Source organism: Podarcis cretensis, assembly GCF_951804945.1.
Source record: "Podarcis cretensis genome assembly, chromosome: 9".
Taxonomy (NCBI): Eukaryota; Metazoa; Chordata; class Lepidosauria; order Squamata; family Lacertidae; genus Podarcis; species Podarcis cretensis.
This window is the reverse complement of record NC_137178.1, coordinates 40,305,735-40,320,535: the sequence shown is the minus strand read 5'-3', so window position 1 is coordinate 40,320,535 and position 14,801 is coordinate 40,305,735. Positions and strand designations below refer to the sequence as shown.

General features: G+C 41.2%; 1 protein-coding gene across 1 annotated transcript in view; it reads left to right on the top strand.

Moving 5' to 3' along the window:
• Positions 1–14,801, top strand: part of LRBA (LPS responsive beige-like anchor protein) — a 357,313-nt gene that overhangs the window by 85,415 nt on the left and 257,097 nt on the right. The window contains 3 exon segments of the mRNA XM_079990486.1: positions 5,069–5,199; positions 12,785–12,863; positions 13,167–13,300. Of these exon segments, the coding sequence (XP_079846612.1) occupies positions 5,069–5,199; positions 12,785–12,863; positions 13,167–13,300 (344 nt within the window).

Genomic DNA, 14,801 nt, shown 5'->3' with positions numbered 1-14,801 from the left:
TTATAAGGTCAGTACTGTTTATGGTTTTTGTTTTGTTTTTAGGAAGTAAAGATGAGAGAAAGCTGCAACATTGACTGCTCTGTGCAGTGAAAACTCTCCAATTTTATAGGTTTAATTTTTTAACTTAATAAATATATATGGTGAAGGCTTATAGGCTCTTCCCTCAAAGGCATGAGACCATTAGTCTCTGTCAAATGCTAGAAACTAACTGAACTATGACATTGTTCTTTTATTCCTTTGTCATGTCAGATTAGGAGTGGCGAATTGACAAAATGCACAAGGGTGACTTTAACCACCATCCTTCACCCTTTACATGTTGCATGTGGCTTATTACCAATTTTAACAAGTTTCAAATGTGTGCTGCCTTGTTTCTTCGTTAAGCTTACTCCTACAGAGGTGCAATCAAAGACTGGGCTGACTGTTTTTGAACTAGTAGAGTAAAACCAGCCCCTATTACCTCTCCACACCTATTCCCCCCCAAACTCTAAAGAGCCGCACTAATTTTCAGTGCTCTGTGACTAACCTTTCACCCTCATACAGGCCAGCCTCCTTCCAACCAGTACAGTCCAGGAAGACTCCCAAGTGTATGTTGCTGGTTTTTCTGCAGAGGGTTTTGGCATATACTTGCATTTGCTGAGTGTTTTGGCCAGTTTTGTGGACAAGGGACAGGTGCAGAAAGTTGTAACATCTGCAAGCGCTGTTCAGAGGGAATGAAAAGGTCAAAGTCAGGGGCCCTTTAAATGTTACCCCATGCTGATCCAGTTCCTGACCATACAGATATCCTCCTGCCACTGTACAGTTTAGTCTCTAGGTTTCACTTTGCACCCTCAGGGCTGCTTCAGATTTCCTGCATGTGGTTCATAAGGTTGCATCTGACCTTTGGGATACTAGAGGCTCACACTGAAGTTTTCTCTCTTTTTATAATTCATTAGTTGGATGAAGTGATATTCAAAGGAGTACCCTTCAAGCTCCTACTCTGTACCACCAACAGTTTTTTCAAGCCTGTCCTTTAAATAAAACAGCAGCACTCATTGCCTTACCGTGGGGATTTAATATATTTAATAATACATGCAATAAATGAACTGATTCAGTGATTCTCAGCTAGCTAATTATTGAGGACTCCTTATTTTTCAAAAGCCAAGCCACGGAACCCCTACTTTTGAAAATTTTGTTAATTCTATGGTAGCTACCTCTGCAAAACAATATTTTTGAACAAAATGTGAGGTAGCCCCTAATAAGCAAAAGATTTTAGGTATAATTCGTTCTGGGGTCCGTACGTACCCCGAAAAGTCTTCAAGTTGAGGCGGCGCGCGTGCGGCAAAACCCGGAAGTATACACTTCCGGGTTTGCCGTGTTCGCAACCCAAAAGTTGTGTTACCCAAAGGTAATATAACCCGAGGTACCACTGAAAAACAGACTAAGGCTGATCAATAACTTGTTTTCAACATGTTGATATATCAGCAGCTAAACATCACAATATTCTGATATATCACTATGTCAGAAATTGGAGATGAAGCAGGCAGATAAGGGAAGGAGCAGTCACAGAGACTGGGAGGGCGGGTAGGTGGATGTGCCGATCAGGCGTGGGGATGAGGGAAGGAGCAACTGCGCTGCATGTTTTGAGGGAGTAGGGATGGGGTAGTCAGCAAGGATACACATTCACTGTGACTGCTGCTGCTTTCCTGCTGACTGAGAAAAGTGCTCTGCCTCAGTGCCAGTGGAAGGTAGTGCCACAGTGCCTTGAAGTGAGGGCGAGCAGCGTTATCAGCTGAGATCATCATGTGATACCGGTGTGGTGCTTCAAATTGGTTGTCTTGTTCTCCCTCACACAAGGAGCACTATATTGCTGCATATTGCTGGGTCAAAAACGTTATCGTGGTGTGATTTTAAAACCAGTTTTGCCACTATATTGAAAAATAGCACAGTGCTAAAACAGACCACAAAATTTGTGGTATTACCATGCAAAAATGTCAAAAATTTAGTTGGGGGAACGCAAGGGATGGGGATGGAGACCCCCTGGGTGTTTTCTGCAGACCCTCAGGGGCCCCCAGATCCCTAATTGGGAACCATTGAACTAGTTTATTATAGAGTAAATAGACCCCTGACCATTAGGTCCAGTCGTGGCCGACTCTGGGGTTACGGCACTCATCTCGCTTTACTGGCCGAGGGAGCCAGTGTACAGCTTCCGGGTCATGTAGCCAGCATGACGTAAGCCGCTTCTGGAGAACCAGAGCAGCGCACGGAATAATAATAATAATAATAATAATAATAATAATAATAATAATTTATTATTTGTACCCTGCCCATCTGGCTGGGTTTCCCCAGCCACTCTGGGCGGCTTCCATAAAAACCAAAAATACACTAAAATATCACAGATTAAAAACTTCCCTGAACAGGGCTGCCTTAAGATGTCTTCTGAATGTCAGGTAGTTATTTATCGCTTTGACATCTGATGGGAGGGCGTTCCACAGGGCAGGCGCCACTACCGAGAAGGTCCTCTGCCTGGTTCCCTGTAGCTTTGCTTCTTGCAATGAGGGAACCGCCAGAAGGCCCTCGGCGCTGGACCTCAGCGTCTGGGCAGAACGATGGGGGTGGAGACGCTCCTTCAGGTATACTGGGCCGTTTAGGGCCGTTTAGGGCTTTAAAGGTCAACACCAGCACTTTGAATTGTGCTCGGAAACGTACTGGGAGCCAATGTAGGTCTTTCAAGACCGGTGTTATGTGGTCTCGGCGGCCACCCCCAGTCACCAGTCTAGTTGCCGCATTCTGGATTAGTTGTAGTTTCCGAGTCACCTTCAAAGGTAGCCCCACGTAGAGCGCATTGCAGTAGTCCAAGCGGGAGATAACTAGAGCATGCACCACTCTGGCGAGACAGTTCGCGGGCAGGTAGGGTCTCAGCCTGCGTACCAGGTGGAAATGCCGTTTACCTTCCCGCCGGAGCGGTACCTATTTATCTACTTGTACTTTGACGTGCTTTCGAACTACTAGATTGGCAGGAGCAGGGACCGAGCAACGGGAGCTCACCCCGTCATGGGGATTTGAACCGCCGACCTTCTGACCGGCAAGTCCTAGGCTCTGTGGTTTAACCATCTTCCAGCGGGAAGGTAAACGGCGTTTCCGTGCACTGCTCTGGTTCGCCAGAAGCGGCTTAGTCATGCTGTCCACATGACCCGGAAGCTGTACGCCGGCTCCCTCGGCCAATAAAGCGAGATGAGCGCTGCAACACCAGAGTCGGTCACGACTGGACCTAATGGTCAGGGGTCTCTTTACCTTTACCTTTAACAGATAATGAGTGATGTCTTCCACCTGAGGTTAACGACAAATACAAAGTCTTGTCTGCATATCGGACTTTGTTGTTGCAGTCGTCCAGGACTGCACTGGGTATCACTTGGAAACGCATCTCAGTAAAGGCATTTCTTAAAGAAACTGGTGAGAGTTTAGTCAAACAACTAGCTCCAAAATACTCTGTTCTCAAGAGTGGATACCAAGGGGAAAATTTGGTGTTTCTAACCAAATTAGTTGCAGGTCCCTTCTGGATTCTACCCAGAAGAGCCAATCCCTTAGTTGACACTTCTGCAGAAATATATATTAAACCCCCCACCAGTGTTCTTAAAAGGTTCTAATTTTTGGTGCATATTTGATCATCCTTATTGTAATCACCTCATTTCTGTTTTTAATTCAGACATAAATTCCGAGTATCAGGATACTGAATTTAGCTAGCTATGACCCTAGTCTTTATGTACACATTTAATTTAATTCAGTGCTCCTTATTTGTGAATTTAGGATCAGGTCCAGAGTTCACATACACATTGGTATTAGTTTCCTTATGCAGTGCAGTTGTTTAGTGCAACTCGACGTATATGTGAGAAGAATTCATGGTTTTAAACACATTCTCTTGGCTTGGGGCTCAGGTGGCTGTTGCTTCCATCTTTTAGAGTATAGTTAACATTAGCAGTCACCCTTATAATGATATGGCACACGCTGCCATGTCTATAGTGAATAGTGTTCAGAACAGTTAGTTAATCAAGGATATGGCTTAGTGTTATTATAATAATAACTGGGACTTAAAATGAGAACAATGAAAAATTGTCTTTTTAAAATTACATTTATAAAGTGTTGAAAAGTTTTTATATATCGTATGTGAACTTGGAGCTAGTTTTAACACACTTTATTTAGAAACTGAATATATTTTAATGCTATTAAGGGAATACGTTCAACCTGTACTACAGTACTGTCAACAGAAGATGTGATTATAATAAATTGAATGTTGAAGACTTTTGGCTTATAGTTAACACCAGGTAATTAAAAGGAAGCACTGCTCTGGGAGTGCACAATATATCAGCTGTAGTCTTTAGCTCATTAGCTGAGGTTTTGCATGTTTATGGAGCTAACTTGCAATTAAAAGTGTCTTTAGCGTATGTTTAACTGGGCCTTTTAGGTGTTTGGAATAAAGCATTACTGTTTATTTGAAATTGGTTTGTCATAATTATGTCTTAGTAATGCAAAAGATATTCTTTTCCCTGATGCCTGAAACAGGAGTTGTATTCAGTTTTGAGTAATCATGTGAGATGTATTAATACAAACAGGCCATTGATTTCTTAGGTCATTTCTGCAATGAGTTACCAAGGAACTGAAGATTCTAAGGAAGAGATTTAGTCTTCTTATGTGTATTCTCCTATTATACTTCTCTTAATATACTTTAAGCAGAAGTGTTTAAATTTTTGAAGTAGCACTGCCTCCAGTGGTGACTGCTATGCTCTAACAAACAGTATTTTTTGTTTGCGATTCTTTTGGAAAAGTTAATATAAAAATGTGGGATGTTATCATACTTTCTATAACAATAGCCTTGCAAGAAGTAAAACTGGTAATGTCGCAGTTGGTCTCTAAGGTGCTATGGACAATTTTTTAATTTTTATTTATTTATTTGGTAATATATGAACCTTCAAACCTGGCTGAAAGCTTTTTGTTTGCAGAAATCGGAATTTGTTATCTGAATATCATAACACTATACTCAGATATCCTTAAACATTTAAGGGTTTTTGAATTGTATGTTTTTTTCCCCTCATAGGAGTGTTGTTGTGGCACCAAAGAAGTCCGTGGCTGCCTCTACATCCACTATAAATTTGCCCACAAATGCTGTCAGTGTGGTTTCTTCTTTGGATTCTGCCCAAGCTCCAGATACAATGGGAGGTTCTCCTGGTAAGTAAGGAGAAATGGACATGAATTGTGGAAAACAAAATTGCAAATAAAGGTGCTGTAGTTCTTATTTATGGTTCATTTGTTAAGTCCCTCATTCACCACCCCAGAAACCATGACGCTCAGATGCTTTAGATGAGGAACACCAAGCCGGTGGGTTACATAAGCCACTTTGGATGGCCACTTGATCCATCTACCTGGAATTGTCTATTTGCAACACTTTTCCAGGGTCTCAGGTAAGGAATTCGGCATTGCTGCCTGGCAACGCTAGGGACTGAGCTAGAATTGTCATCATGCAAAGCAGGTGCTTTACCACACATTGCTCACTTACATGGCCACATTCTGAATGGCAGTGAAAATGCCACCTAGGGGGAACAGTTGCAGTTTCTCCAGTAACAAGTAGGTAAGGAAGGTATGGTGTCCCCAGAACATAAATGCCAGCTCGTGAGGTGATGCCTGGGCTTCATGCAATGAATGTGTAAAACTGAACATTCCAAACTGATAGTTTGGCAGTGGTGGCCAAACTCGGCCCTCCAGCTGTTTTGGGACTACATTTCCCATCATCCCTGACCACTGGGTCCTGTTAGCTAGAGATCGTCAGGTGTGCATGCAGGAGCCAGGCCCTGTGACCAGTAGGACTTTGCAGGACTGGGGCCTTCCTAAGTTTGTTCTGAAGAGGCAAGTTGCGGCCTCACAGGTGAAGCCAATTGGTAACTCACAGCACCTGGTGGCAAGAGCTGGGAAGGGATCTAAGGTCAGCATTTCCCTTTGGCTCTTTGCCACAGCAACACACTTCCTGCCTTGCTGCGTTTGGCTTCTTGCTTCCTGATCCTTGAACCTTGGCTTCTTGAGTCCCTGCTTCTTGATCCTCGGACCCTTGACTTCTTGACTCCTTGCTTCCTGACCCTCGGACCCTTGGCTTCTTGACTCCCGGCTCTCTGACCCTCAGACTCTTGGCTCCTGACTTCTGGACCCCCGTTCCTGCTCCCACCCCGCCATCTTGCCCCTGGTTCTGACGTCCCCTACCGGGACTTTGATCGCCCATGAACCAGACCATGACAGAGATGATGGGAGTTGTAGTCCCAAAACAGCTGGAGGGCCAAGTTTGGCCAACAGTGGGTTAGGCCAGGCTTCCTCAACCTTGGCCCTCCAGATGTTTTGAGACTACAATTCCCATCATCCCTGACCACTGGTTGTGCTAGCTAGGGATTGTGGGAGTTGTAGGCGAAAAACATCTGGAGGGCCAAGGTTGAGGAAGCCCGGGTTAGGCAATTCAGCTGCTGAGTTATGCTGAAGAGTAATGATTGTGCCCCATAGTGTTTCCTTAATGTTGCCCTGCTTGCTTGGAAGGTTTTTGCAGCAAAATAATGTTGTGCAGTTCTTGGTATAGAGAAATGATTTCTTTTTTAAAGTAAATAATAATTTATCTTTAGTAGTTTAAAATTTTCTTTGTTTACTCCTTGTAGACTGGCCCAGAAAGTTTTCAGCAAGGAAACAAAATCATTGCTTAACTAGATACTCCTTTTAAAAAAGAAATCCTTTGTTTCTGATCCTTGCTGGACTTTGTTAGACAAGGGAGGCGGGGGCGGCTTTTTCTAGTAGCCGTGGCCTTGTCATTAAACTGCACATTAGGTATCACTTTTCTTTGCATATGTACATTCAAAGACATGCAAGCATTTTGGGAGCAGCACTTCCTTTTAAGGACAGTTTATTGCTAGAGACATTATTTGTTTAGACCCTTGGGGACCTTGAATAAACAATAAGCTTTCACTAGAAGGGTGCGAGACAGATGATCTATTTGCATTTTCTTTTATGTCCTTGCAAATGTCTGTAAAACTGTCAGTTTGAAGGAGCCAGTTTATCAGTGAAAGGATAAGAGAGATAAGTCACTTTGGTTCCACATGTTTGAAGTAGCTACCGCACTTACTTGCATGTGTGTTTTAGATGAAAACATGCTTCTGAAATGTCTCTTTTCCTCTAAATGCACAAAAGCTATCCCTTAAATGAAACCTGTAGTTGAAAACTACATTTAGTCCTTATCCAAAGAGCTTTTACATGAAATACTGCTTTGAAGTCTTCTGCAAAATAACATGTAACTGGCATTTTTGTTCTTTGCCCATTTTTGAATGATCTTGTTTGCTGAAAGAAATATGTTGCCTTGGATTACAGTTTTAAAAAGATTGAGATTATAGGCCTCATTAGAATATTTGTTGTTGTTTAAAAGTGCTTTTCGGGAAATTTCCCTGATGGACAACATTTTAAAATATTTTCTTGCTATTAAATGTCAGAGAGACTGTCCAACAGTGACCCACAATTCAAATTAAAAAGCAAAATCACTAATCCACAATCATGACACACATGGATTTTCCATAAAAATCATTTGCTATGTTCCCCCCGCCCCCCCCCCCCAGTTTGTGTAGCATTTCTTTGTATTCAGCTTAATTTGATGTAATCAACCTCTGTTTAAAGCAGATGGTTGTTTTCAACCAGTGGCTAGACCAGTGGTTCTCAAAGGGTGTGATGTTCCATACTGGTGTGGCAGGAGAGGGTGGCAATTGTGGCTGGAAGATTTAAGGACAATCAGTATTATATTTTGGGAATGATTCATGTTCCTATATAGCTGCATTGTTTTATACTTTCTGGATGTCCCATGATCATATTAGATTTATAATATAGAATACAACTACTTTATAATTATAATAACTTCTAGTTGTTGTTTCCTTTTGTTTCCCATTTCTTGTCAATAAAAATATTGGTGTGGCATGAGCAGATTCTTATTCTGAAAGTGTGGCTCAAAGAAAAAAAAGTTTGAAAACCACTGAGCTAGACAAACCAGTGCCACTATTGAGATAACTGGTATAATTCAGTGATAATCATTTAAGATCACTGCCAAGATGCAGGCCTTGATTGGGGGCTTACTTTAGGGGTGAGACCATTGTGTGGACTCTCTTTCCCTTTCCCTTTCCTACAGATGAGTTTCACTGCTGCATTTATTCAGCTGATTCTAGCTGCATGGGAAATGTAACTTGAAGCAGCATGTGCCACAATAAAAAACTTAATTTTTGCTGGAAGTGTGCCAGGTTTTCTATCATAAACCTATTTGTTCAGCTAGTTAGAGTAACTAAAAGCCATATTGCTTATTCTGAGTGTCCAAAATCAAGGGCTGATATTTTAGATAGCTTAACATTATTTCTTTTAAATTTATAGTTATATCCTGATGGGTCAGGATTGTTAACGACTAAAAAACCCGAAACCCAATAAAACATATTTTTGGACTTACTGGTTTGCCTTCTGAAATGTGTGGTAATATCTATATTTGGAAAATTAAAAAACATTTTAAATGCTACTGTTGAAATTTTCAGTCGTTTACTAGCATTCGAGCAATATTATATGCTGACTATTTCAGATTGGTATTTTTGCACAAATGTTAGAATACACATAACTATTACTACCACCTCTGACATGGTCACAAGGAGATAGGAAAGTTTTGAATTGTCTTAGATTAACTGCAGTTTAGTGTGTTAAAAAAGGTAAAGGAACCCTGACAGTTAAGTCCAGTCGTGAACGACTCTGGGGTTGTGGCGCACATCTCGCTTTACTGGCTGAGGGAGCCGACGTTTGTTCATTGACAGTTTTTCTGGGTCATGTGGCCAGCATGACTAAGCCGCTTTTGGCGAAACCAGAGCAGCGCATGGAAATGCCATTTACCTTCCCGCTGGAGCGTACCTATTTACTTGCACTTTGACATGCTTTCGAACCGCTAGGTTGGCAGGAGCTGGGACCGAGCAACGGGAGCTCACCCCGTCGCGGGAATTCGAACCGCCGACCTTCTGATAGGCAAGCCCAAGACTCAGTGGTTTAGACCACAGCACCACCCGCGTCCCTAAACTGTGATTAATCTTAAGTATGGTTAGTGAAAGCAAGCCAGCTTCAGAAACTATGGTTTAAAGTTGGCTTCTTTCCACTAAGCATAGTTAACATTAGTCATAGTTAGCCAGGTTTGGATGGCATGAGAAACTGTGATTAATTAAAAACAGAAGGAAAGTCTTCCAATCTCCTGATGGCCATGTCAGAGGGCGGTAGGGAGTGTCTGAGTCAGTGGCTCAAATAGATTCATTAGGTGATATTCAACTACGTTTTACTTAGATTAGTGAAATCAATGGACTTCACTTAGTCATATTAATTAATTTCAGTGTTTCTGAGTAAAACTTAGTTGACTATTACCCATTGTTTTATTGCTAAACTGCATGTTAGCATTGCATCAAAGTCAGCCTACCATATTGCCGTCTACCGCAAGCAGAAAATGAGCACAACTTTCTACTTAGACTGATTCAGATAAGGGTCTGGAAGCCTTGTGAGGAACAATTGAGAGAGTAGGGTATGTTTAGCCTGGAGAAAGAGAAGACTTGAGTAATGGTATGATAGCCATCTTCAAATATCTGAAGGGCTGTCCCATAGAAGATGGAGCAAGCTTGTTTTCTCCTGCTCCAGAGGGTAGGACCCGAATCAATGGATTCAAATTACAATAAAGGAGATTCTGACTAAACGTTAGGAATAACTTTCTGATGTTAAGAGCTGTTCAACAGTGGGATGGACTCCCTCGGAAGGTGGTGGACTCTCCATCATTGAAGGTTTTCAAGCAGAGGTTGGATGGCCATCTGTCATGTCATGGGTGCTTAAGCTAAGATTCCTGCATTGCAGGAGGTTAGATTAGATGACACTTGGTGGCCCCTTCCAACTCTACAACAATATGATTGATTGCACCTCTTTTTATGGATTCTTCACCTATAGATTCCCCACCTATTCACTGCCATTTACTGTGACTGGCATTCTTCTACTCATTAGGAAACATGGCAGCAAAAACTAGGGCAACGTTATCCACTGACAGCAGAACAAAATCATGGACAGAGTCTCAAATAATAATTAGAAACACATCTCAAGCTTTGTGTTGTCCATCCATCGTATGTTGGAGAAATAGAGGCATCCTATTTTGATAGTTCAGGTCACTATGGAATTGGTCTGTTCCCACCTGCGCCCCAATATTTGAAGCTTTAGCAAGGTTTCATTCTGCTACATGCTTCAGCCCCTCCAATTACTATTTGATACCTGCCAATTATGTTTCTGAGGAGCAAACAATTTTTTAAGATCACAGGTGTACTCTTATTGGAACAACTTTATCTTACTCACTTTGAACAAAAATACTAGTAGGGTTTTTTGAGGTTATTTCCTAGCCCTGCTACATAGAGGCAAGTTTTAACTGATAGCAGTTCATACTTTTTGTCAAAGTTAGCTACCCAAAGTGGTTAGGAATACTTTCTCTTTGGAAGAAAACAGATTCTTTGCCTGATAGTGCTTATTCGTAAATTTTGCCTGGGGTTAGCAAGCTCTAAACAAATAGGATCCCCAAAGCATTTCAAGGTTAGAGGAAAGAAAAAGAAGGGGGACTTCTTTCTTCCTCCTCTCCATCTCTCCTCTCAAAAGTGCAACTAGCATGATAAACTGTTAAGACTCTATACATCGTTACTTTTTCATATATCGGTCCAAGGTACAGAAAAGGTGTCAGGGCTATCTCACAGTGGAGAACCACTGAACAATGGTATTCCAGGTCTATATGAAGAATTATGCTATGTTGTCCACACTCTGTGCTTGTGTGTGTATAATTGTATTGTGTGTTATACTGTGTGCCTTACCCTACATGTGCCCACTCAACCTCTTCGACTGGCACAACTACAGGTGCCATATAATACCTGTTCTGCATTTGTAAGAACTTGATTGCTTACTGTGGCAGCACCTGCATTTTGGAACTACCTGCTTATTGAGATCAAGCAGGTGCCTTCACTGTACTCTTTTTAGCACCTGCTGAAAGCATTCCTGTTTAGACAAGCCTACCCAGGTGCTTAGAAAAGTTGAGGTCATTTTAATCAGTTTTAGTGTTTTAACTTTTGTATATTTTAAAGTAGGGTTGTAATTTTCTATCGATTGTACTGTTTTTATCTTTTATAAACTGTTTTGAGGTTTTCTTTTGTTTTTACAATCACTCAGTGTATAAATGTTATGAAAACAATCAATCTGTCAGTCAACAGTCTCTGACCTGAAGGAAGAGATGTTGGCATGGATGCTTCTGTTGGAAAGTCCTGCAAGCTATTAGTGGGAAAAAATTATCTCAGATTTTAATATTATTATTGATTAAATTTGTATACCACGCTTCATCTGTAGATCTCAAGGTGGTTCTCAACATAAAATTACAATGTTTGTGTGTGCATGGTGTGTATCTCACATAATGAAGCTAAGAACCATAGCAAACCATTATTCCCCCCTCCCACAGCATCTGGCATCCTTATTTTAGCCTTTTGATGTGTCCAAAAAGTCAGTGACCTGACTTTCCCTGATGAAATTGTCCCGTGCATTGTATCACCCTTCTTTCCCAACCCACTCCTGTCCCCAAGTTAAACTATTTTTCAAAAGATATATGTTCAAAGATATATTCAAAAGATATATGTGATGGAGGACATATTTCTGAAGCACTACCACTGAAGGCTGAGCGCCTAGAGATGGCTGCATATGGAATGCTAAAGAGGTACTAGTGTCATGGCAGGTGGTAGGGTATGCAACAGCAACATGTTTGCAAGTGTTATCCAGGATGTCTTCATATTTATTGCTGACCTTGTTTCAGTGGTTTGGAATTTATAGTGGTTCAGGCACACTTCTGGCAACATGGAGGACTGCTAGTTGATTTGCGGTGGACAATGTAACAGAAGGGTACTGCAAACTTGCTTTTTTTTTTTTTTAAAAAAAAAAAAGCCTATACCCCACTTTGTGAAAACGCTAGGCCTCTGATGCACAAGGAACTTTGTTAAGCAGCATCTTTGCAACAAATGTTGCAAAGCTAGAGAGGGAGCTGTGTACATCAAATAAAAATGTGAGAATTAATACAGGTAATATCAAGCCCACATGTGCATTTGGGGGCATTCATTGCATGGAATTAGGGTGTGTGACCTGTCTGCTTCCTGTGCAGATACAGACAGGTCATAGCTTAACCCTGTCAAGGAAGTTGATCCCAACAACCAGATCCTTATCTCCCCTACTTCCCATTTGGACTGGTGGGTGGGACCACTCACCTGACATTACAACAAGGTCAGATGATGTGGTGCTTTGAATCTGATTGTTGGGACTTCAAAGCACCACAGGGTTATTCATAAGGGGCTTGCAAAGACTGCTGTTCTCAGAAGCACTGTACATGATTCATCTGAAGCACCAATCATCAGCTAATAGGCATTTCAGAAGCTCCTTTTGATCCAGGTGCCTTTTACCCTTCCTACATCATATGTCACTTGGCAGGTAGGCATGGCTTGGCCATAGTTGCCTGATTTTCCACTGATGATGTACATTTCAGTCACTGGTATCTTGAGCTAAAAGGATCTTGGATAATAAAACTAATGAAGATCTCTGCTTAAGGCTTTGGAGAGCTGTTACCACAGAGTATTGTCTCAGTAAACAGCTCTGAATTATATGGACCCATGGTCTGAATCCATTTAAGGAAGCTTCATATGCTAATATGCTATCTAAGCTCTATTAAAATCTTCTGCAGGCAGTGGATCGTCAAATTCAAGATTACCATCTGTTCCTACAGTTTCTTCTGTGCCTGAGGATTCTGCTTCAAACATGAGGTATTTTTTAAATAACTTTTAACTTTCTTGAACCGGGGTGTATCACTTTCCTATTTATTTAAGTAATTATGGGACTCACTCTTCACTTCGGAGTGGATTGTGCTCTTTCATTTGAGGTCAATAGGAAGTTTTAGATTTCTATCACTACTACTGTAACTTAAAAAGAAATAAAGCACAGTGGTGTTTAGCAACTGGTTTGGGAACTCCTGTTGATGCATTTTGTACTTTTGTGCACATATATTCATATTCTTGCAGCATTTTAGCTTCCTGGGGTCCCCCTCTTCAATCTTGTCAATCTCTTAGCATTACAGAAAGGCTTGAGCATGCTTTGGAAAAGGCTGCCCCACTTCTGAGAGAGATATTTGTGGATTTTGCTCCTTTCCTGTCACGTACTCTTTTGGGTAGCCATGGGCAAGAGCTACTGATAGAAGGTACAAGTAAGTTCCCCCCTTTAATTCCTTATAAGGTTAAATACTTTAATACTTAAAAATGCAAAAAGGATGAAGTTTTAATGTTACTTTTTATGTAATGGAATTCTTTAATCAATACCCAAATCACACTAGAATTTTCCTATTAACTTGCTTCTATGATATTCTATTATCTAAATTTTAGGATTATTTTTCATCTACTATGGGTAGGCTCCCCAAAGGTTCATAGGGTGATATATACATATTGGAGTTGTCATGTTTTTTCCTGTTCATGTTGCAGACCTTCATGCTACATCAAATACTAAAAAGGACAGTCTCCAAGAATTAGCCTTTTTGTAGGGTGTAAGGGCCTGCATTAAGAAAGCAGGTGCTGAGAACTCCAGTGTACATGTACAACTATCTGTCTCCCATTCTTTCTTCCTCCCCAGGAACTTAAATGCCCTGGTTCTATCTGATAAGCTGTTCCTTCCATCCACTTCTCCTTCTCTAATGCTCTTTTTAAATTGGTTCTTCTCATGGCCAATCCTCTCTGTCTTTCTTGTTCTCCTTCTCTGCCATTACTCCATTAACTCAAAGATATAGCCTATTGTAGCTCTATTGGCTTCATGTTACAGCTATTCTAGACTCAGAACTTCACCAGTTTCATTTAACAGCCTGGTTCTCAGTGTTTCAGGTTGAGATGCCCTTGCCATCATTCTAGTTGTCTTTGTCACTGATGGGGAACATCTGACCCTCCAGATACTCTTGAGCTTATAACTTCTATCATCATGCTGGCTAGACTGATGGGAATTGGAGTTCAACAACATCTGGATGGCAACAGGTTCCCCATCCCTGCTATAAGTTGTAGGAGGTAGGAATCAGAACAGTATTGGGTGGCATTAGCCTTTAAAAAGGGGGGGGGGGGCTATCATTTTTCAACAGCCATTCATAGGCAAAGTTTAGCAAGAATTCAAGTTCACTGGTAGACTAGAATTTTTGTTGAACTTTTGCCTTTGACTGAAGCATCTTATCTTTATCAATGCCATAAATAGGATATAAGATTAGATTAAACCAGTTCTTCTATTCCTTTGTGACTATTGAATAGCTTAGTGCCTTTTAAAGAAAAAAAATCCTTCTTGCATATGATGGCATGGGTTCTGTTCTGATTTTAAAGGGGATGGGGGAAATGTATTTAGCATTGCTTGTCCAGCAAAAAGTCTGTATGATCTAGATGCGCTGTCAGTTTCAAAGGTTGAAGCAGCCAAGTGTATCAAGTTGATCAATGTAAGGTACTGTATAGTTTTAATATCAAAGAGGCTGAGAGCAGGTTCTCTTCAGTATTTTGCAGATTGAATGAATAAGAAAAACTTCGTGCAAAAAAAGTTCAAGAGAAGCAATTTGTAGAGTAGAAAAACATGAGAGGGAAAGGCAGTTTCTAGAGAAACAGGAGAGCAGGAAACACACAGTTCCCTTGAACATCTGAGACTGATTTGCACAGAGAAACTTGCCTTATAACAAAGCAGGCAGATGG